This window comes from Cupressus sempervirens, chromosome 9 (assembly GCF_028749045.1).
Source record: "Cupressus sempervirens isolate cs-2001-9-10 chromosome 9, ASM2874904v1, whole genome shotgun sequence".
Taxonomy (NCBI): Eukaryota; Viridiplantae; Streptophyta; class Pinopsida; order Cupressales; family Cupressaceae; genus Cupressus; species Cupressus sempervirens.
Window position 1 is genome coordinate 348,827,485 of NC_143126.1, and position 23,589 is coordinate 348,851,073.

At 37.7% G+C, this 23,589-nt stretch overlaps 1 protein-coding gene across 3 annotated transcripts in view; it reads left to right on the forward strand.

The window, feature by feature from the left end:
• The window catches only part of LOC149538749 (Mitochondrial substrate carrier family protein), a 221,965-nt gene that overhangs the window by 26,317 nt on the left and 172,059 nt on the right, over positions 1-23,589 (forward strand). For all 3 annotated transcript variants that reach the window (XM_089800072.1, XM_089800071.1, XM_089800073.1), the window contains one exon: positions 17,881-18,262. In XM_089800072.1, the coding sequence (XP_089656198.1) occupies positions 17,881-18,262 (382 nt within the window). The remainder of the gene's footprint in view (positions 1-17,880; positions 18,263-23,589) is intronic.

The window sequence follows — 23,589 nt, forward strand, 5'->3', positions numbered from 1 at the left end:
TTAAGATTGATATTATATGTTTTTATTTGCTCCATTGTGAGCCTGGTGAAAGCACGATCTCGGCTTTCAAACTCATCTTTAAAATCTGCCCAATAGTCTTCAACAGTGGTAATGTGTTTGATCACACTTCCAATCTGCAACACCTCCCTAGCATATCCATTCGGATCAAACATAGGTCTCAAGACCTCATACATCTCCAATTTGTATTTTATCTCGAACACTTTGAGCATATTCTTTGCATCAGAGCGGGACTTACAACTATAAGCTCCCTCTTTCATAGGGAACTCATATCCCTTCTTCTTCAAGCTTCCACTTAGCACGTTCACTTGGATCGCTTGCCTAACGATCTCTATCAGCATGTCACTCGGATACCTGGGCAGCTTCAAGGGGATCCCATCAGAAGCTGCAAGAAGCAAGTATGAGAAAGTTGAGAATTGGATAAAATAGCTTCCGAACTGACTAATAGCCACCATTGCCTCTGGACTGAATCTCCTCTCTAGGCATCCTTGGAATTCCCTACAAGTTCTCATTGTGAATGCATCATTAACTTTGACATACTCCGCATAACTATTTTGCAATTGCAAACATGGATAAAAATCATAACACTTCACATCATCAGGAAAGTTTTCTTTCTTGGAAGGCCTGGCCATAACTGTAGAGATGCTAGCATGTAAATTAACAAGGAAGATGTATAGAAAGTATTGTAGAACTTCGCGGCCTTGAGAGCTCTGGAAAGATTTTCACTTACCTCATGGGCCTAATCAATATATTGTGTATTTGAACAAATAATTTGTACCAGAAAGAAATACTGTTCAACAAAATTTAGAGCCTCCACCTCACCTTTCAGTTTGTGTAGGAGGACTAGAATGTCTACAATCTTAGGTTTGAGGTTAGTACTAAATAGAGTTTTGGGGACCTTACGTTACTCTTGGTGCTCTGCAGCTTTTGAAACCAGGATTACATAATTTCCTATCTCCACACCATCTTCTTCGCGGAGAACTCAGAGACTACTCCTCCTACTATCAAGTCCAAAAACTTCTCTTGTTCTGGAACTCGGAGGCAATTCACCACAGTTTGCCTATCAATGGAGATTAATACTGTATGATCAGGTAACACAATCTGTTTGGTATCCAGATTGTAGTGATTTATGCATTCATAAATCAATTCTGGAGCTTGGACTGCCACTGGGAAACCAACTGCCTCTACTAGTCCACTTCCTCGGAGCTTCTCAACTATGGGATGAATGGGCGCTGACTTCAACCTCCTTTGGAAATCTTGCATATCGTAAAAATGGAATGAAGTATCCGTGAAATTCTGCAATGTGGACTTGATTCCATTTAGCCCATCAAACCTCGCAAATCTGGTTGCCATTTTGTTTGAGAATGAAGTAAATTGAAATTTCGAATTTAGATGAGGAACAAGATATTAAATTCACAAATACAAAATATTTGAAGGCGTTGTGCAATTTAACAGCATAACAATTCAAGAAAAAGCGGTAGTTTGAATAACTTTTATGTTTCCATCTATATAGGAGTCTCAATTCATCCGTTGATCTTCAGGATTCGTGCCACACGAATGAATTAAAGGATAAATCCATTGAAACAGTAAATGCGGGAGCTCTAATGGATATTTCAGTGTCTTTTCATTGTTTTCGTTGGCCCAACGGTAACTTTCCTTTCTTTCATACCTACTTTTCCGTTTCCCATTAAGTTTCGAAAAATTAAGAACATAGCACCCTGTAAGGAAATGTCCGCCCAAATGAATTCTGCTTAGAATACCTTTCCCACAATGGTTAGATTGTTTCCATTATCATCTTAAGATGTTTTGTGTGTAATTTGTGGGCCCAATCTGCTTACAAAGTTGATTTTCTCTTGAATGAGGAAAATTGTTCTCGTGGGTTGAAAACCTGCCGAGGAGAAGACGATTTCCATTTTTCTGCCCAGACTTTCCTTTAAACTTTATTCTTTAAGTTAATATTTCCTTTGGGTTCAAAAAATCTTGAGAGGATTGCGAAAGTCGAAAAGGGGCCCACTTCCTTGTTTCTTTCCTTTACAATTTCCTTTGGCGGAAAATGGACTTCATGGGTCAAAAGCCTGCCGAGGAGAAGTCATTTTTGAGTTTTCCGCTAAAGGTGATTCTGAGCATTGTGATAAATCCGGAATGTTTCCCAAGGTAGAATATTATAATGAAAATAAGGATTTTCCATAAAATAGCTCATTTTCTTCTTATATAGGCTCGTAAGCATCATTTGTTGGTTTTCGCGAAAAATCACCTTCATGGGTTGAAAACCCGCCAAGGAGAAGGCGATGCTTGATTTTTTGCAAGCTTCTTTTTTTCATTGAAAGTCATGAACAAGCCTAGCTCTGCGAACAACTTTTGCATGTTGTAAGAACCTCCATCGAATTAGGTACTAAGCTACCCATAAACTCACAACATCAAAGGAAACCACCCGGCCATGAAATGTGGGAGAAGGGAATGATGGAAAATCCGATGGAGACTCTTTTTACTTAAGGGAAATTAAAACTAGACCCAGACATACCTAGACTTAACTAAGACACAAAATTTCCACTTTTGCAAAATGGTCACAAGGTGAAAAGTCGGGCAAAAACGTACTTCTAGACCCAAGAAATAATGTAGTAAACCTAGGTCTTTCATGTCAAATTCAGCAGCAAGATCTCGTTTGCATTTAGTAATAAGATGATCTTCACCTGTTATCAAGAGGTCATCAACATAAAGAATCAATATGATCATATCTCCATTAGAATTTTAAAATAGATGTTAGGATCAACTCCAATTTTAGAGTATCCTAATTTGGTGAGATAACTATCAATTCTTTCATACCAAGCTTGGGGTGCTTGTTTGAGACCATACAAAGCTTTCTTTAGTTTGCATACATATAGGTTTTCATTTTTTATTAGAAAACCTTTAGGCTGTTCAATGTAAACTTCTTCATTTATGATCCCATTTAAGAATGCAGTTTTCACATCCTTTTGATGTACCTTCCATCATTTTGCTGCTGCTATTGCAAGAATTGCCTTGACCGAAGTGAAATGAGGAACTGGGGCAAAAGTTTCTTCATAATCAATACCTGCCTCGAGCAACAAACCTTGCTTTATGTTTCTCAATGCTCCCATCTGCTGCATATTTGATTTTATAGAGCCACTTTGAAGAGACAATAGATTTGAGTTTAGGTCTAGGTACGATGTCCCAAACTTTATTTTGTAGTATTGATTGATGTTCTTCAACCATAGCATCTTTCCATGCTTGAAAAGTTAAATCTTCTTTAACAGATGTAGGTTCAGATTTAGTAAGCTCAGTTACTAGTGCAGTATAACATGATTTATTTCTAGTTTTCTGGACTTCCTTAGTGATTTCAGTTGGTTCAATGTCATTTTCTTCAAGCATTTTTCTTGCCCACAAAGGTCTCTTCTTGACATTAGAGATATTATTTTCTGCATCTTGTACTGGTCTAGCTTCTTCTGATATACTCTCCCTCTGAATTTCAGATAGAGGATTCCATCTAAGTTTGCATAGGGCTCATCATTTGTACTTGTAGATAGTTTTGAAGTAGTGTTCTTGAATATGACATCTTTGCTCACTTCTATTGATTTTTGTCCAGGAACATAAACTCTGTATCCTTTTGAGTTTTCACTATACCCAACAAATATTCCTTTCTTTCATGATGGTTCTAACTTAGTTCTCCTTTCTTTAGGTATACGTATATACATTGGACAACCAAAAATCTTGAGATGACTAAAGTTAGGTTTATTTCCTATAAAGACTTCTTCAGGTGTTTTATTTTTTAGAAAGAAGTGAGGATATTTGTTTTGTATGTATACCAAAGTATTTGTGGCTTTTGCCTAGAATGAGCAATGAAGGTTTTGATCATGGAGCATAGCTTTTGCTGCTTAGACAATAGTTCTATTTTTTCTTTCTGATACCCCATTCTATTGAGGATTATAAGGGGTACTATATACTCCCTCTTAATCCCAACGGATGCACAAAAAACTTTGAAAATTTCAAAAGTGTATTCTCCCCCATTGTCAGATCTTAGAGTTTTAATTTTCTTTGACACTTGATTTTCTACCAATTCTTTGAATTCTTTGAATTTTGAACACTTCATTTGATTCTTTTACTTTTAGAAAATAAATCCAAGTCTTCCTTGAGTAATCATCACTGAATGTTATATAATATGAGTAACCTCCTAGAGAAAGAGTTGGCATGGCCCCACATAGATCAGAGTGAATTAGTTCCAGAATTGATTTGGACTTGTGTTCACTTGGAGGGAAAGCTTTTTTTATGTTCTTTACTAGAGCACATCCTTTACATATGTGTTTAGAGTTTAGTTTTGGTATACCAGAACTGATTTTTTCTATCTTGGATAGTGAACTAAAACCAATAGGTCCAAGCCTCCTATGCCAAATTTCACTTGAATTTGTTATTTCATGATTAAGAGCTTGGTTTTGAATGTTACATAGTTTGTATAAGGTCCCATCTTTGGTTCCTATGGTAATAACATTTTTTAGATTTGAGTTTTTAGACCAGTACAAAACTTTGTCTTCGTCAAATGTAACTTGAAATCCTTCATCAGTTAATCCAGAGATTGAAATTAGATTCCTTTTTATTCTAGGTACAAATAACGCATCTTTCAGCTTTAATGTAACTCCAGTCCTTAGTTGAATAGAACAAGTCCCAATACCTTTGATTGGATGAGTGGAATTATCTCCAATAGTAACTCCTTCAGATCTGTAATTTTCAAGTGTTTCAAATTTTTCTTCGAATCCAATTATATGTCGGGAAGCACCACTATCTGTAATCCACACACTTTCATTAGAGTTTATCTCACTTGATAAAGCATTGTAGAATAATAGATTTTCATCTTTCTTACTTTCGGCTAATGAGGCTAAGATTCTTTCCCTTTCAGGACATATATTGAAGATATGTCCGAATTTCTCACACTTATAACATTTAACTTTGGAGATATCAGTTTTGTTGAATTTATTATTATTTTTCTTATAGTCATGTTTCTTTCCTTTAAATTTCCTCTTCTTATCTTTGATGATTAGGAGCTGAGAAAAGAGCTTGATTTTCTCCCTCTTGATTTGATACAATACCTTGGAAATTAATCTCGACTCTTCTGATGTACAATCAGTCTTTAGTTGATCAAATGATGGGATTGAGGGTCTACTTATGACTTGAATGAATGCTTCCCATGATATCCTCTAAGTGCTAATATAGAGAGTTCTTGATCCTCTATTTTGTTCCCAATAGAATTTAAATGATTTTTAATTTTAGAGGTCCTTCCAAAATACGAAGAGATTGTTTCTCCTTTATTCATTTTAGTATTCATTAGTTGATTCTTTAGAGCAATCAATCTGCTTGAGTTGTTGATTTCAAATGCATTTTTAATTGTGGTGAATACTTAAAAAGCTTTCTTCAAATCTGATATGGAAGGGAGAATATGGTATTTTATAGAGTCTACTATGATTTTCTTGGCTTTATTGTTACGCCTTTTCCAAGTGGCTTTTTTAGTTTCATCTTCAGGAATTTGAACATCAGATTCAATGAAAGATTCTAGTTCTAGTTCTTCAAGAATCGTAGTAATCCGAATTTTCCATGAAAAAAAGTTTATAGCACCTTCAAGTCTGTCTTCTACTCTTACGGTGTTTGACATGTTTGATTTAATAATCTCTCTACAAAGTAGGCTTTGATACCATGTAAAGTTTAATAAATCTTGGTGGAGACTTACTAATCAATTTTCAGTCTTATCTATATGATATTGCAAATTGGTGTTTTTCTGATATATCCTAGAAATCCTTTTGTTTATATATATCTGTTCTTATTGTACAAGAGTCCAATTCTGGTCTGAGATCTTTATGCCATTTTATTGATATGATCTGCATAATAGATTGGAATCAATATATGTACATATTGAAGCACAACCAAGTAGGGGCATGACCCTATGTTGTCATGCCTCAATATTTACATACACCGATTCACATTATAAACAAACTATAACAACTTCAATAAATGTTACGGGTATAAGTTAGACCCGATAACAATATTAAACTTAATCAATTTATGGGATGACCCCTGCTATGACCGTCAGTGTATTAGTGATCAACAAGGATTATAATGGCTTCGAATTAGAGCTTGTCGTTACCATAAGACTATGCTCATCGACAGTAAAACATATGTCAGATATTTCGAATGTTATATGTCAGAGAAAATTTGGTGTATCATATCCGAATGTCTAAGGTTATAATGGTAACATATTAAAGCGGAAAACACTGCATGTGTTTCAATACATAATTGCTAACTTTCTTAACAGTTTGTAGGCATTGGATTGTCTTTTGTCTTCAAGCACTCACCATCATTGTAGGACATTGTTCATTATGGGGGGTTCCAATTATCTCCTTCTTTCCTTCCCATGGAGCAATAGTTGATTGTATATACATGATGTATGTTGTCCTTTGGGGTCTTGACTCCTGAATTCTGCACTCAAGTATCTTGTGTGTTTTCTCCTCTCTATTTTTTTTTTTGGGGGGGGTGGGGGGGGGGAGAGTTTTGGTCCATGAAGTTTTCTCTCCATTTCCATTTTATGAGAAATTGCATCATATTGCATTTGCACTTGCATATTGACATGGGTACCTAACATGGCCTAGTAGTTGGGATCCATCTAGCATTGTCATCTAACATTGTGAGTTTAAGTGCATTCCCTTGGGGTGTTGGTGTAATTAAATATTCCTAATTACACTTTACTTTAGCTTACTTAGGATAATGCATACATAGTATTTTGAATATTAGACATTTAGGAGTTTGTACCTTTATTAGCATGTGGTGTAGTAGAAATTCCACTTTAGGTGGTGGTCTAGTTGTTATCACATTCCACTTTAGTGTGTGAACTTACCTTTAATGCACTTATCTTGTTATCATCCTGACATTGCTCCACATGTTGCACATACTCCATTACACAATGAAAGATGATCCATCTTTGGTGGATGTGATTCCACCTAGTGTGGATGATAAGTTATCTCTTACTTATCACCTAGTTATGATGCCTTGCTATATAAGTAGACACATCTACGTTGTACATCAATTGAATCCAGTTAGCTCAATTATTATTATTGATTTAGTTAATCATATTGGTGAGAATACAACTTATTTTTATCATATCATTTTGTCTTTCTTGTGCTATTCATTGGGCTTCTACGTTTTGGCATATTCTTTCATTGTAACAATTCTTACAACTTCCTTACTCTCCGTCGCTTACTTTCTTCTTCCATCAATCCTTAATTGATGTGCTTCTTTTTCCCTGTCTCCCCCTTTCAAATAAAGTTCTCTTCCTTATTTATCTCATGTTTGAGGGAGTTGTGTGTCCCATGAGGCTTTCTCCCTGTCTTTGTTTTATGAGAGATTGCATTGATCTGTATTTGCACTTTGTAACATGCTAAAATTTCCCACTTCTAAATAATCAATTAAATATAAACGAAATAAACAATGTCTTTCATATTCACATGAAATGGTTATAATAGCTAAGTTATGCATTCAAATGAAAGGGATCAATGACTATTACAAAATAATGAAATCTTAGTACAAGGAAAGAGAGCCACTGATCTAATAATATTAGCCTACCAACATATCTTTTACCGAAAATGAAATACATGAAGTACCCTTTTTAAAGAAGATAACTTGAATGTAGAACATATCCCTGTTTTGTGCAAGTCTTGGCATCTAGTGGAGAGGAGAAGCATCGTCAGGGGCCTAACCTCCCAACGCGGACCCTTTAGTATCCCCACACACTCTCAACTAAGAAACTCTCTCCCTGCCCGGGATTAGTCATGTAACACCCTTGTTCTGGCACTGAGCATCTTGGTGTTAGAGTGTCGGCTAGGCAGCCAACTAGTCTATGGGGTCCTTCCCATCAACCCATCTATCCAACTGCTAGCAAACCCTGACTTTCAGTGATCACAGCAGCAAGCATGCCACTAAACCTACCACTCGACTTGACAGCAAGAAGTAAACCCGTTGATCACCATGAGCTGACTTAGTCTACAATACTTGTTAAGTTCATTAAGTGTTTATTTTAATTCAGATTTCTTCCTTTTATCTTGCAGGAATAACTAATTTTTTATATAATATCAGCCCACACTCTTCATCTCGACCTTGCTAGTCATCCTGGATGAATATTAGTATGGTTGTCACTGAATATCACAATCAATTACTTTTTGCCCATCGTGGGCTTATGACAAATATTTAAATAATGAGTGCATGTTAATTATTATTAGTTCCCTTAACACACTGAGAGTGCTTCCTCTTACCTCAGAGGCATATTGAGGATGCCCCTGTATAAGTATTGCATGGGCTTAGAGATCCTTCCAATTCTGATTGAAGTTCTGGAAGAACAATCATAACAGTACACAGTGATTAAATGTGATCCTTATGCAGACTTAATGCTATAATCTTATGCAAACAAGGCATTCATTTCAGAGCTAACTGCCTGGCTCTATATAATACATAACAATATTTCTTTCTGCATTTCATACTAGAACTTTCAGAACCCTTTAAATATAACAAAACGGTAAGAGAACTTAGATAGAATTGCACGACTTGACAGGGGTATTATCAACCTCAAGTGCAAATGAAATCTGGATTGCCTGATATGGCTCCTTGCCTGTAACTTCTAGCAACATGGGTACAAATGATCTGCTGTCAAGGAGCACGCTGATTATGCAAGTACCAAAAGCAATCCCACAACACTGTAGGTGAAATCTTAGAAGAGCCGATGAGGTATGAATGTAAATAACAATAAGAGCATGACACAAAATGTGCGATTTGCAGCAAGGTATGGAATGCTACTGCAATTATTTGCATGACATAAATGTGCAATTTGCAGCAAAGTATGGAATGCTATTGGAATTATATGCACGACACAGAATGTGCGATTTGCAGCAAAGTGTGGAATGCTATTGCAATTATATGTATGACATTGTATGAACACAATCATAGCAGAGAATGTGAATTTTATTGCGGGTATGGAGCACGAGAGTATGAAGTCTGCTGAGATAGGGAATTCACAGAAGGTATCATATGCGGACGCCCCTGCTGATATATATGAATCACAGGAGAGAGATCGTTTTACTTGCTCTTACGAGCATGCTCGGTTACGAGCAAGATAAGAAAGGTGGCAACATTATGAGTTCCATTCAAGAGCCTCTAAGAGACCGATAGCACATGCAGCTATAGTCAAAAAGAAGAAAATATTAAATAGGCCATTGGAAAATATTAAACATGGCCTAGTAGTTGAGATCCATCTAGCATTGTCATCTGACATTGTGAGTTTAAGTGCATTCCCCTGGGGGTGTTAGTGTAATTAAATATTTCTTAATTACACTTTACTTTAGCTTACTTAGGATAATGCATACATAGTAGCTTGCGTATTAGACACTTAGGTGTTTGCACCTTTATTAGCACATGGTGTAGGAGAAATTCCACTATAGGTGGTGATCTAATTGTTTACACATTACACTTTATGTGTGAATTCACGTTCAGTGCACTTATCATGTTATCATCCTCACATTGCTCCATTTGTTGTACATACTTCATTACATAATGGAAGATGATACATCTTTCGTGGACATATGATTCCTTCTAGTGTGGGTGATAAGTTCTCTCTTATTTATCTCCTAGTTATGATGCCTTGCCTATATAAGCAAACACATCTAGATTGTATTTCAATTGAGTTCAATTAGCTCATTTATTATTATTGATTCAGTTAATCATATTGGTGACAATACAACTTATTTTTATCATATCATTTTTTCTTTCTTGTGCTATTCACTGGGCTTCTAGATCTTGGCATATTCTTTCATTGCATCAATACAATTCTTACAACTTCCTTTTTCTCTACTTTTTCCTTAATTCTTCCATTATTCCTTAATTCATATGATCCTTTTTTCCTTTCTCTTTGTTTTAGATGAAGTTGTCTTCTTTTTATCTCATGTTTTAGGGAGTTGCAACTTCTTCCTTCATGTCTAAAGACCCTTCATTAATTTAACTAAATTAGTTGTTTTATATTTTAATTTTATTCTTTTGTATTTCTAAATCTAATTGAATTTTTAATTCTTTTATATATATATATATATATATATATATATATATATTGTTTTAAAATTATTAAATCCTATTTTGAAAAGGGGACATTAGTGTTCATCCTTCCCAAAATCATTTGCCCATAAGCAATAAATAATTAAATGATCACGGGAGCCCATCTGTAAAACAACGTTCCATTGTGCAACTGTAATATTATTATATATGTTTTCTCCCTTATTTGGAGTGTGACTTATGACCAACTCATATCTTGGAGTAATCAATGCACAAAAGGCATGAATGTCTAATCAAGACAAGATCCATCTTTAGGAGTAACAAATACAAAAGAGGCCTTGATGTAGCCCATGCCCATTCCACCACAACCTTATCCCTAGCCTTTGTATGATGTAGCATGACCCATTTCATTGCAGGCCTTATCACCTTTCCTTTGTATGATGTAGCTCATGCCAATTCCGCCATAGGATGTATTCCTTTTCTCTGTATGATGTAGCATGGCCCATTCCATTGTAGGTCTTGTCTCCATGCCTTTGTATATTGTAGCTCATGCCCACTCTACTGCAAGACTTATCCCTTGGAGACCTTTCCCTGGGTATGTGATGGGGACACAACCCAAGAACAGAATGGACACAACAGAAAAGGAAAAATTATATTAACTGAGAAAATAAGCTTAGTACAAACAGTACAGGAAAATAAACTTCAAAACATGCCCTAAGGGCTTACAATAGCATAAATCTGGAGATAATTTCTCCTTTTAGTACCTCTTCTCAAACTCCACTCCGAACTGCCTTTTACAATGCCAGAAATCTCCTTAAATAGACCCTGGAGGGTTAAGGACTAGGAGTACATTCCAGAAAGTGCTAGTAGGCATCCACCGACCAAATAGAAGGTTCCAGAAGCTGCGTTAGAAGTCGGTGCAAATCTAGAAGAATCCAGAAACGGTAACCGAACTTCCGGGAGGCATAACTTTTGAACCGTAGCTCCGATTGACGAACCGTTTACATTTTTGGAAAGCTCTCGAAGCGCTCTATAGCCCTATGTACCAGCTTCGCTCGTCCCCCATTTTTCGGCCCTTTTCGAGGTCATTTAATGCCCCTAACTTGACTTTGAAGCATTCTTAGGAGGTCTCCAAAACTCGAAAAATTGCAATAACTTTCAAACCGTGGGGCCTTTTGACCTGATTCTTTTTCTGGAATGCTCTAAATCACAATTACATTCATCTGGCCAATTTACACCTTCTAGGTCACCAAAATGATGGCCAAATTGCATGCTCCTATTTTTTCGGGATTTTCTAACACACTGATAGCTGAACTGTGAGAGTTAGAACCTTTATTTGACCCAAATGGGTATCCAAAAATGAAAAGACATGAAACAGAAACTAAGTCTAAGTACATTTTTTTGGGTGACACAAGATTGCCCTTATACCTCTGGATGCTCCTGCATCAGACACCCAGGGTAGATTGAAAAGTGACCCTGTCACTTTATGAATGGTAGAGGAAATCCCGAATGGGAAACCTCAGCTGCTGAAATCCAAGTTGAGTCCTCGATTGGCCGTCCTTTCCATTTGACCAAATACTCTTCATACTGCCTGTTTCTGGTACTCCTACCCACATGATGATCTAGAATGTCTTCTATCTCCTCCTTCTTAGAAGCAGGATTTGGACATGGCTCTAACACCAGCTCCTCATCTGCACCATCATCATGATACTCTGTTAAATCTGCAATGTTGAAAATGGGAGAAATGTGAATAGCATCTGGCAGCTCCACCTCATATGCATTTCCTGAGTCATGTTTCTTCAAAACTTTGCAGGGGCCAAATTTCTTCATTTTCAGCTGCTTGTAAGTCCCGACTGGAAATCTTTCTTTTCGTAAGTGCACCATGACTAGATCCCCTACTTGGAATTCCTTATGTCTTCTCCTTTGATCAGCCCTAGCTTTATACTCTTGATTCATCTTGGTAATGTGTGCTTGAACCTCCTCATGTAGACGCTTGATATGTTCAGCAAATTCCTCAGCTTCAGCACTTGTCCTCTCCCCTTGTTCTATCTTCCTCAATTTTGGTGCAGTCCTTGGGCTATTCCCATATACAATTTGAAATGGTGATTTTCCAGTACTCCTATTTATAGAGTTATTGTAAGCAAACTCTGCTTGTGGTAGAATAAAATCCCATCCCTTGGGCTTATCCCCAACTAAACATCTCAGCAAATTGCCCAGACTTCTGTTTACCACTTCTGTTTGGCCATCAGTTTGTGGGTGATGCATGGAACTGAATTTCAAGTCTGTTCTCAACTTTTTCCACAATGTCCTCCAGAAATACTCCACAAATTTAGTATCTCTGTCAGAAAGTATGCTCCTTGGAAGACCATGTAGTCTTACCACCTCTTTGAAAAACAAGTCTGCAATATGAATAGCATCATGAGTTTTGTGGCATGGAATGAAATGTGCCATTTTGGAGAACCTATCAACCACCACAAATACTGAGTCATTACCCCTTTGGGTCCTTGGCAATCCAAGAACAAAATCCATACTTATGTCCTCCCATGGCCTTGATGGAACATGCAATGGCTGATATAGGTCAGTATTGTGACTAAACCCCTTGGCAACTTGACAAACCTGGCAACTCTGTACAAACTTCTTCACATCCTGTGAAATTTGAGGCAAAAAATAATGTTCTCTAAGAATGGCAATGGTCTTATCTCGATCAAAATGTCCTGCCATCCCTCCACTGTGTTTCTCCTTAATCAGATTTTCCCTCATGGAACTCCTTGGAATGCACAATTGACTACCCTTGAACAACATGCCATCCTGAATCAAATAGTCTAACCACTTGGTTCTATCTACAACAACAGGTTCTTTACAAGCTTTCCATACTTCAGCAAAATCAGGATCCTCGGGGTACAAATTCTTGAGTTCATCAAACCCAACTACTTCAACCTGCATTACTGTAAGCAACAACTGTCTCCTACTTAGTGCATCTGCAACCCTGTTAGATTTTCCACTTCTATGCTTCAACACAAATGTATAACTCTGCAAGAACTCTACCCACTTCATATGCCTCTGATTCAATTTACCTTGGCTATTTAGGTACTGTAATGCCTGATGATCAGTATACAAAACAAATTCTTTTGGCAATAAATAATGCCTCCATTTCTTTAAGGCCTGAACTATTGCATAGAACTCTTGATCATAAACAGAATACTTCTTCTTTGCATCATTCAATTTATCACTAAAATATGCAATAGGCTTACCTTCTTGGCTTAATACAGCCCCAATAGCGCTACCACTAGCATCACAATCCACCTGGAAAACCTTTCTAAAATCTGGAAGTGCCAACACAGGCTGTTCTGTCACCTTCTTCTTCAGCAATTCAAAACTTCTCGCAGCTGCTGCAGTCCATTTGAACTCTTTTCTATCCCCTCTTATTGTATCAGTTAGGGGTGCACATATGCCACTGAAATTCTTAATAAACTTCCTGTAAAAACTAACCAGACCATGAAATGATCTTACCTCAGTAGCAAACCTTGGAGTAGGCCATTCCAAGATGGCTTTTACCTTCTCCGGATCCATTTTGAGACCTTCAGGTGATATAACAAACCCCAAATAGACTAACTCCCTTTTTGCAAAGTTACACTTCTTCAGATTAATTAACGGTTTCTCTTCCCTTAGCCTTTCAAGGACACTACGAATATGCAATAAATGTTCTTCCAAAGTCTTGCTGAAAATTAAAATATCATCCAAATAGACAATAACAAATTTTCCCAAGAACTTCTTAAGTACCTCATTCATGAGCCGCATGAAGGTGCTTGGGGCGTTCGTCAATCCAAAGGGCATGACTAACCACTCATAAAGACCCTCCTTGGTCTTGAAGGCTGTTTTCCACTCATCTCCTTCTCGAATCCGTATCTGGTGATAACCACTCTTCAGATCTATCTTTGTGAAGTACTGAGCTCCACTCAAGCAGTCCATAATATCATCCATCCTTGGCAAAGGAAATCGGTACTTGATGGTGATCCTATTTATAGCTCGAGAGTCTGTACACACCCTCCACTCTCCATCCTTCTTTGGTGCGAGTACTGCAGGTACTGCACATGGACTCAGGCTCTCTCGAATCAAGCCCTTCCTCAACAACTCCTGAACCTGTCTATTTAGCTCCTCTGTTTCAGTAGGAGTCATCCTGTGAGGAGCCTTGTTAGGCAAACTAGCTCCTGGAATCAGATCTATCTGATGACTAATTTGCCTTACTGGTGGCAATCCATCTGGAACATTATCAGAGATAATATCTCCAAACTCCCCTAGTAAATCTGAAACTTCAAGTGGCATTTCACTACTACCTTCTTTATCTTTCCTAGGAATCAAAGCATAGCACATATGCTGATGTTTCATGCCATCTAAAAACTTCCTTCCATCAACAAGACAAATCCTAGCACTGCTACATACCTTTTCACCTTCCTTTTTCATGGGCTTCAATTTGTGGCGAACTCCATCCTTTGTCAGAGAGTATGTGTTTGCATGCCCATCATGCACTGCATGTCTATCAAACTGCCATGGTCTACCCAACAATAGATGGCAAACATCCATCGAAATAACATCACAGAGAACTTCATCATGGTAACTCCCAATTTTGAATTTCACTAAACATTGTTCACTTACCAGGACCTTATGATCATCTTTTACCCAAGCAATCCGATAGGGCTGGGGATGTTTCTCCCTCTTGAGCTTCAGCTTAGAGACCATCTCTTCTGATACCAAGTTATCAGTGCTACCACTATCAATGATCACGTCACAGCATTTATCCTCACACTTGCATCTGGTACGGAACAAACTCCTCCGTTGTCCTGGTTCAATCTCACCACTTAGTAGGATTCTTTCATTTACCAAGGTCTCTCCTCTTTCTGCATCCTCTGAATGTGATGATTGTGCATCCTCATCCACATGAGCAACCCTAGCTTGGCCCTCAGCGCTCCTGTCTGTCCTTCCTTGTCGTTGAGGGCATTCAAAGGCACGATGACCTTCTTCATTGCAATGGAAACAGGTACCACGAAAGCCTCCTCTTCCTTGTCCACGTCCTCTACCTCTTCCTCTCTTATTTCCAAAGGAGCGGTTGAAACCCTCATTCCTTTGGTTCCTGCTAGTACCCTCATCTTCATTTTTCTTTTGAGTTTCATTGCGGCCTCCAGATGATCTACCGCTTCCCCTTCCTCCTTGACCGCGGTCTCTTTGTCTTCCTTCAAACCTTTTATTCAGCTTCTCTTCAACTCGTAGGGCAAACTGGTATGCCTCTTCAACACTGGTCATTCTTATCAGACTTAATTCCTCCTGGATGCTAGGTCGCAACCCACTGATATAACGAGCAACCTTCTCCTTATTTGCTTCTGCATGTCCCGCTCTAATCAAGAGTCGGTAAAATTTCTCTGTATATTCTTGGACTGATCTTCCTGCTTGCTTTAACTCATGCATCTTCTTAAACAAATCAAGCTCGTAGTCCACAGGAATGAACTGCTTCTTCAATTTGTCCACCATGTGATCCCATCTTGTGGTCTTCTCCTTTTCTCTTCTGTTTCTTTCCAATTGGACCTCTTGCCACCAGATTTTGGCATGGCCTTTCAGTTTGGCCTTTGCAAACTTAACCCTATCTGCGTCCCTGATATCCTCATATTCAAAGTATTCTTCCAGTTCATTGATCCAATCGATCAACTCATCTGGTTTCAGATTTCCTGAAAATACACCCACTTCAATTGTGGGTCTTTTCCCAAACTTAGTAATGGCCCTAAAAAGCCTTTCCTTTGCATGATTTAGAACTTCCTCGTCAAATTCCCCTTCTGGTTCCATTACTTCTTCTTCATTGTCATCCTCACTGTCGTCACCTGTGGCAACATTTGCTCCTCTACGGAGCTCCTCTTGCAATGCCTGCACCTGCCTTTGGAGGGCTCTAACCTCCTCAGGATTAATAGCTCTGGCCCTTCCACCACGCTCTCTTCGTGGAGGCATCTTCTTAACTCAAATCCACAACCACACAGTCCTAGTGCAAACTGCTTCACAGTCGGCGCTCTGTCTACACACTCAGGAAAACCTGCTCTGATACCACTTGATGGGGACACAACCCAAAAACAGAATGGACACAACAGAAAAGAGAAAATTATATTAACTGAGAAAATAAGCTTAGTACAAACAGTACAGGAAAATAAACTTCAAAACATGCCCTAAGGGCTTACAATAGCATAAATCTGGAGATAATTTCTCCTTTCAGTACCTCTTCTCAAACTCCACTCCGAACTGCCTTTTACAATGCCAGAAATCTCCTTAAATAGACCCTAGAGGGTTAAGGACTAGGAGTACATTCAAGAAAGTGCTAGTAGGCATCCACCGACCAAATAGAAGGTTCCAAAAGCTGCGTTAGAAGTCGGTGCAAATCTAGAAGAATCCAGAAACGGTAACCGAACTTCCGGGAGGCATAACTTTTGAACTGTAGCTCCGATTGATGAACCGTTTACATTTTTGGAAAGCTCTCGAAGCGCTCTATAGCCCTATGGACCAGCTTCGCTCGTCCCCCATTTTTTGGCCCTTTTCGAGGTCATTTAATGCCCCTAACCTGACTTTGAAGCATTCTTAGGAGGTCTCCAAAACCCAAAAAACTGCAATAACTTTCAAACCGTGGGGCCTTTTGACTTGATTCTTTTTCTGGAATGCTCTAAATCACAATTACATTCATTTGGCCTATTTACACCTTCTAGGTCACCAAAATGATGGCCAAATTGCATGCTCCTATTTTTTCGGGATTTTCTAGCACACTGATAGCTGAACTGTGAGAGTTGGAACCTTTATTTGACCCAAATGGGTATCCAAAAATGAAAAGACATGAAACAGAAACTAAGTCTAAGTACATTTTTTTGGGTGACACAGGATTGCCCTTATACCTCTGGATGCTCCTGCATCAGTATGCAGGATGGCAAGAGTGTCTTAGTGGTTGTTCTCGAGGTAGCTTCATTATCACTTATGGATTGGCTAGAGTTTGTATTCCCATCATTCACTTGGTTGGTTGTTAAGGTGGTTCCTATATTTTATAGTGCCTAGCTCCTATAGATTTTCCAGTAAGAGAATTCTCCATCCTAGAGGATGACCTTTCTATTATTGAACCAGGAACCTTGACAATTGTTCCCTTGCCTTCCCCTATCAGTTCCAAAGAAAATGAGTAAGAATGGAACGGGATTAATCATGTGTACTGATTAGACTATATATTTACCAGTTTGAATTGCATTTTCAAATCTAGACTCTGGTTTCATGATTTGTTGAGACCTTGACAGGCCATGTTATCATGTCTTTAAAACTATCATGCATGGTCAGAGAGGCATTTCTAGTCATTGATGGGGCTTTTAGTTATAAATATTTGTACTTACTGGGACACAAACATATTTCCTAGTAGGTTCAATTTGAGGGAAACCAACTAATATTTTTGAATATATTTTATCAAGGTCGTGTAGGTTTGCTACTTTTCTTGTAGAGAAATATATGTTTGTGATCATGAAGATTCTATGATTTCATTTTAACTTCTAATTATTACAATGGCCAATAAAGTTTATATTTAAGCAAATTTGGAGACAAAAGTCTTCTGGTTTTTCTTTTATTATATTAGTTTCATTCATCAACATGGAAATCAGAGTTAACAGAAATGCTTAGCAATCATCAGCTATACTTGTTCAAAAGATTGTCATTTGGATTTTAGTTGCTATTTATTGAGGAGTGTTTCTGCTGATTAGTCCTAACTTTCACCTGCAGACTTGATAAAATGAAATTCTATGCAATTGGGGCAGGGTTGTTTACAAGTGTCACTGTTGCCTTGTATCCGATATCTGTTGTTAAGACAAGACTGCAAGTTACTTCAAGACAAGGTTCAAATCCATCTGCTATCTCAATATTTAGAAATATATTAAGAGCAGATGGAGTTTCTGGTTTGTATAGAGGATTTGGAACAGTTGTCACTGGTGCAGTTCCTGGCAGGATAATTTTCCTAACTACCTTAGAGACAACAAAAATTGGTGCTCTTAGAATCACAGAGAAGCTTAATTTACCCGAACCAACACAAGCTGCAATTGCCAATGGTGTTGCTGGAATGATTTCATCACTGGCTGCACAGTCAGTATTTGTTCCTCTTGATGTGGTAAATTTTACAACTATTACCATTGTGTGTCTATTGCTAGGCATATTTTGTCTGCCTGCAAAAATTAAATGCAAATTTATATACTGGATGGATAAAAATTCTTTGTTAATATAACATGATCTAATCAATGCCATCATACTTTTAAGGATTAAATAAATCCAATATGCATGTGTGGTGTTACTTGGTTCTGGGTTTGCTCCAACATAATTTCTAAGATCTTGCATTCCCACTTTCAATGATTTTTTCAGGTTTATTCTATGGAGGAACCATAAAAATAAATCTTCTTCCTTGCTTCTATCTTATTAAATCAGCAATACAGATTTGTATAAAATTGATGGTTTAAGTGCTGTTATGTAGTCCTTTAATAGTAGGCAGCTGTGTGTCATGGATGTTCCTATTTTCTTCTTATTCACACTAGGAACATCTTCTATGTTATGCATTTCTGTAGCAATATAAGTAAAATAAGCAGTTCTAGTGAATTTTGGCTGTGCACATTCAAGTGCAGTTTGATGTGGGAATGATTGGCGTAGCTCACATTTTTCTAAATTTGGGGCTGACAGGTTCTCTGTGTGTAGCAATACAGGGACATATAGACATAGGCTTATGGAGAGGCAACTAGTTTTCATGTGACAGTCCATGACTCATCAACCTCAACACTGTGGTGACAGTTGATACTGGTTACTCTGTTCAACCTCTCTCTCCATCTCTTTGGTTGGGAGGGAGAATAGTTAATATCAACTACGACAATCCATTGCCATTATTATAGCCTTTAGTGTTGCAACCTGAAAACATCAGTGTACCATATGGTTAGAACTAGGCCTTATAAATAGCCAAGAAATTGTGTTCTTAACGAAGTGATATGTACAATGCATAATGTAATCTCCTTTTTTGTTGGAAATTTGTTACCATGGTCGCATAAAACCCCAATTTGACATGGTTATGCAAATGCTGTGTATTTATTAACTAAATGTGTGCCTAATATCTCCAAAGAGAACTTTGAATAATATTTAGCTTAGTTGCCGATTCATGACATGAATCTGATTCGGGCACGTGAATCAGATCCGTGGACTCGGGATTTTTTTCCCCCCAATTATGATTCGTGGAGGATTCGTGCATATATATATATACTAAAAAATATTAAAATAAGAGAAATATACATAATTCTAAATCTAAATCATTTCATAGTATGAATCTATGATTCTAGTATGCATCTATGAATCTAGTATACTTGATCAATGACATTGATAACTAATCTATTTTCATGATTATAAAGAAAATCAACACATTCACATTGAATTACTGAAAGGGAAAATTTGTAACATTCAAAATACAGATCATTAAACTTAAAGTTTGTAACATGATTTTCTCATAAAAGAGTCAAGAGTCAAGACTAAAGTTTTTGATTTAATTATCAAATGGATTTTTAGGAAAATCCGCATTAGAGGGGTACTGATGAGCTGTAAGTGCTGCATCTGTATTAGTAGAGGAACCCAAACCACTAGTAGTAGAGGGGATTGTTAACTCATAATCCTCCTCCTCATCATCCACATCAATCAAAGTGGATCTAGCAAGATCCCGGATGGTCATATCTAAATCAGGAGTCTCAGGTGCTACATCCCAAAGCTTTTTAGGCCCCGTCTTGTACTTAGGATCCTTCCGTGACAACAAGTGCAAATTGATGTGAATGAACACAAGGTCTTTTGATTTTTTTTGAGCCAACCGGTTGCGTTTGATTGAGTGAATAAAGGAGTAAGTACTCCAATTCCGCTCAGCTGCAGAAGAGCTGGCAACCTAAAGAGAAATTAAAAATCATCAATACAACAATCAAGATAAATAAATTAAATAATAAATTCAAGGAATTGAGAGTGTTAAGCTTAATTTTACAAACTTACTTGGGATAGGACCTTTATGGCAAGAGGTTGGAGGTACATGAAGGCTTGCCCATGAAGGTACCACCATTTGATGGCACCCATCTTGCTTCAGTCTGCTATGGCAATAGGGTGGAAATCCTCACCTGAGTTGAAGGCAGCAAATTCACTTCTCACAATTGCCCCAATTTCTGGATCTTGGAATATCTTAGCTAGTGCCCTCTTATACCCATCTGCAACCTCTGCATCTCTAAATGGTGGCACCCTACCTGGAAGGCAAAGTCATTTGCACTATAGTACCTGGGGATAACAAAAGACAATTGAACACTATCAAATATCAATAGCACAAACATTGGATAAAATATGCACAAGCATTTGATATGAACTACAGTACCTCGGGGATAGAGCATATGCAAGGAGTTGCAAAGATGTGGTCATCTTGTTCCATCTATGATGAATGATTTTTTCCACCTTCTTGTAGAGGGTGTCCTCAGGATCATTCTCCCTCCTCTGTATGACCTAGGATATGAAATATGAATAATAATTATAATTAGTGAATATGTCAATTTAAACTTTAGAATCTAGATGTCTCTCAAATGAAAAATTGTTGTAAAAAAGCGTAAAACTTACCATTTTAATTTTTTTCAGCATACTATCCATGGAATCATAAATATCCCCAAGGGCTCATCACTGTTTGCGAAGCAAAGCATTGCAATTATTGGATCGGCGATTTCCAACACATAACTCACAAGACCCCACCAATCCTCATCTAGTATCATTCTTCTCACATTTAAGGCCCTTGCTGTATTGGAATTCTTCTAAACGCCCCATTGGGGGATAATGACCATATGTTTCAATGCTTCTTTTACCTTCACAAGTCGTCTCAAGACGATTGTGTGAGAGGCAAAGCGGGTTTCAACAACCTAAGAACATGTTAAACTCAAGTTAGTAATACATTTAAAAATTAAAAATGTTAATGTAAACAACAACAAAAATAATGGAATCCAATAATATTCAATTATATATTAAATATACAAATTTACCTTCAATAATTCCAAGTTTGAGAAACTCCTAAAAATTGCTTGTGACATGTGGTGATTTGTCACAAACATTTGAATCTCTTCAACTTCCTCATATATCTTTTTCACCTAATCTATTTCAGTGCCAATTGCTTTCATCACTAAATTGAGAGAGTGGACAGTGCATGGTGTCCAAAAGATATGGTCATATCTAGACTCTACAATTATCCCTGCAGCCTTGTAGTCTTTTGCATTGTCCGTGACCACTTGAACAACATTATTAGGACCCACTGACTCTATGGCATCAATGAGAATGCGTGAAATAAATTCTGCATCTTTCACTTGCCTTTCACAATCAACTACCTTCAAGAACATTGCCCCCTTAGGGCATACAACAATAACATTGATCAATGGACGGTTTCTACAATCTTTCCACCCATCCAAAATAATAGACACACCCGATTGAACCCAAAAATCTCTTATTGGTTGAAGTTGAGCCTGTACATATTTCCTCTCATCATGTAATATGGTAGTGCACAACTTCTCATAACTAGGCAGTTTGTAACCACGGAATGCTTCATTTATTGCTTCCACCATCTCCCTAAAATAAGGTGATCTCACAAAATTAAATGAAACACCATTTGCAATTAAAAATGTCCAATTTTGTGATTAGCAATGTCTCTCTTTTCATTTTGGAATGCCCTATCTAGTGGGCCTCTCTTGCGGGTGACTGGAGATGGGTCTTCATCTTCATCATTTGTAGTTGACATCGGCAAAAAAGGATGTGTTCTTGTGTTTGTTCGATCGGATGATGGTGTTGGTGTATTTGTTCTTTTGGAAGCACCACATTTTGCTTTTGCAACTGCTCTATCAACATCATCTTGCTCTTTTGCTAATGCTGCTATTTGTGCAGCTGGTAATCCCTTCTTATCACTACCCTGACAAATGTTAATTCCTTAACCCGCAGGGCCCAAAAAATGTAGTTTCACTTGGGAATAGGAGCTTCTATGTTGTATATTGCAATAATTACATTTCCATATGTATGCCCCACCCCCAAGACATTGTGCGACTCTTGTTGAGTGTCTCCATAAAGGAGACCCCTTATCAATTTTGAAGCTTGGTGATGCAGCCCCACCCTCACCCACTGAGCTTTGACTACTCATTGTTCTATTCTTGCAATCTAGAAAAAAAAATTGAAAGAAAACCATGCTTCACACTTACACAAAAACTTGAAAATTTGGAAAACTAAACATAAATCAATAATCTATGAAAGAACTCAAGAATATGGTTGATATGCATACCTTAAACACTTCTTGCAAGGTATTTGGAGCTCCACAACTGATCTCCTTCGAATCCAAGCACTTCACTTCAAACTAGCAAGTATGAGAGAGCAAAATAGAGAGTAAATGAACTTGCACTGTGACTTAGAGGGTCGTTTTTAGGGTTTAGGAAAAAAAACATAAAAAAACAAACTTGGGCCCACCTTTTTTCATTTTTTATTGTCCCTTGCCGCGGATTTGCGCGTGGATCGTCGAGATCCGTAATCCTGCTTGGGGATCCGTCAGGATCCGCGGGCCGCAAATGTTGACGGATCCACAGGCAAGATTACGGATCCTGCCCATATCCTCATGAATCCATACGCGGATCTGGACCCGAATCAGATCCGAATCCCGTTCCGGGGGTGTATGCACGAATCTGGTAACTATGATATTTAGAAAATCTTCTTAGAAGGAGCCCAATTGTAATTCAAATCTGCACTTTGTGTTTTTTCTAATGTCTTACTTCTGCTGCTGAGATGCTGCAACTGGTATAGAGAGGTTTCCCAGGGACAGTAAGGTATTAGTCAGTAATAAGTTTTGAAGACATGTACTTATATCAAAGACTCAGATACCATGATACCAGGTTACTTAAATACAGGGATCTTAATCCTTCCTTGAAGATTTTCACTTATAAACATGGGCTCATTCTCATCAAGTGTATAGCTTTGATTTAAGTCGGAATTGAAGTATTGCAGTCTATCTCAGGGTATGCAATTAATTGCTCCTCTGGGGCATTTGTTATGCGGACTCATGCATGCCTAGAGTGTACATATTGCTGTACATTTCATTTTGTTGACAACATGGATATAGATATTAGAATGTTGTTTTTCTTATCTTGTTGTTTTTGTTCCAATGGAGATATTATTATTGGTAGTTCTTCATTAAATGTAACATGGTATCGAGTTCCTAGGTGACGAGGGCAAGTAAATATATCATATGTGGTGAATAGTGGAGCCATTTGAACTTACCGTCATCTCCAAAAATCCAAATTGGCTAGGATCTAGTTTCATTTTGGTTGATTTGAATAGCTAGGAGCTTGCTAACAAATAGGTAGGATTTTATCTTGATCTGTGCAGGTCATTTTGTAGGATTTCTCTTGGTAAGAGATAGACCTGACTGCA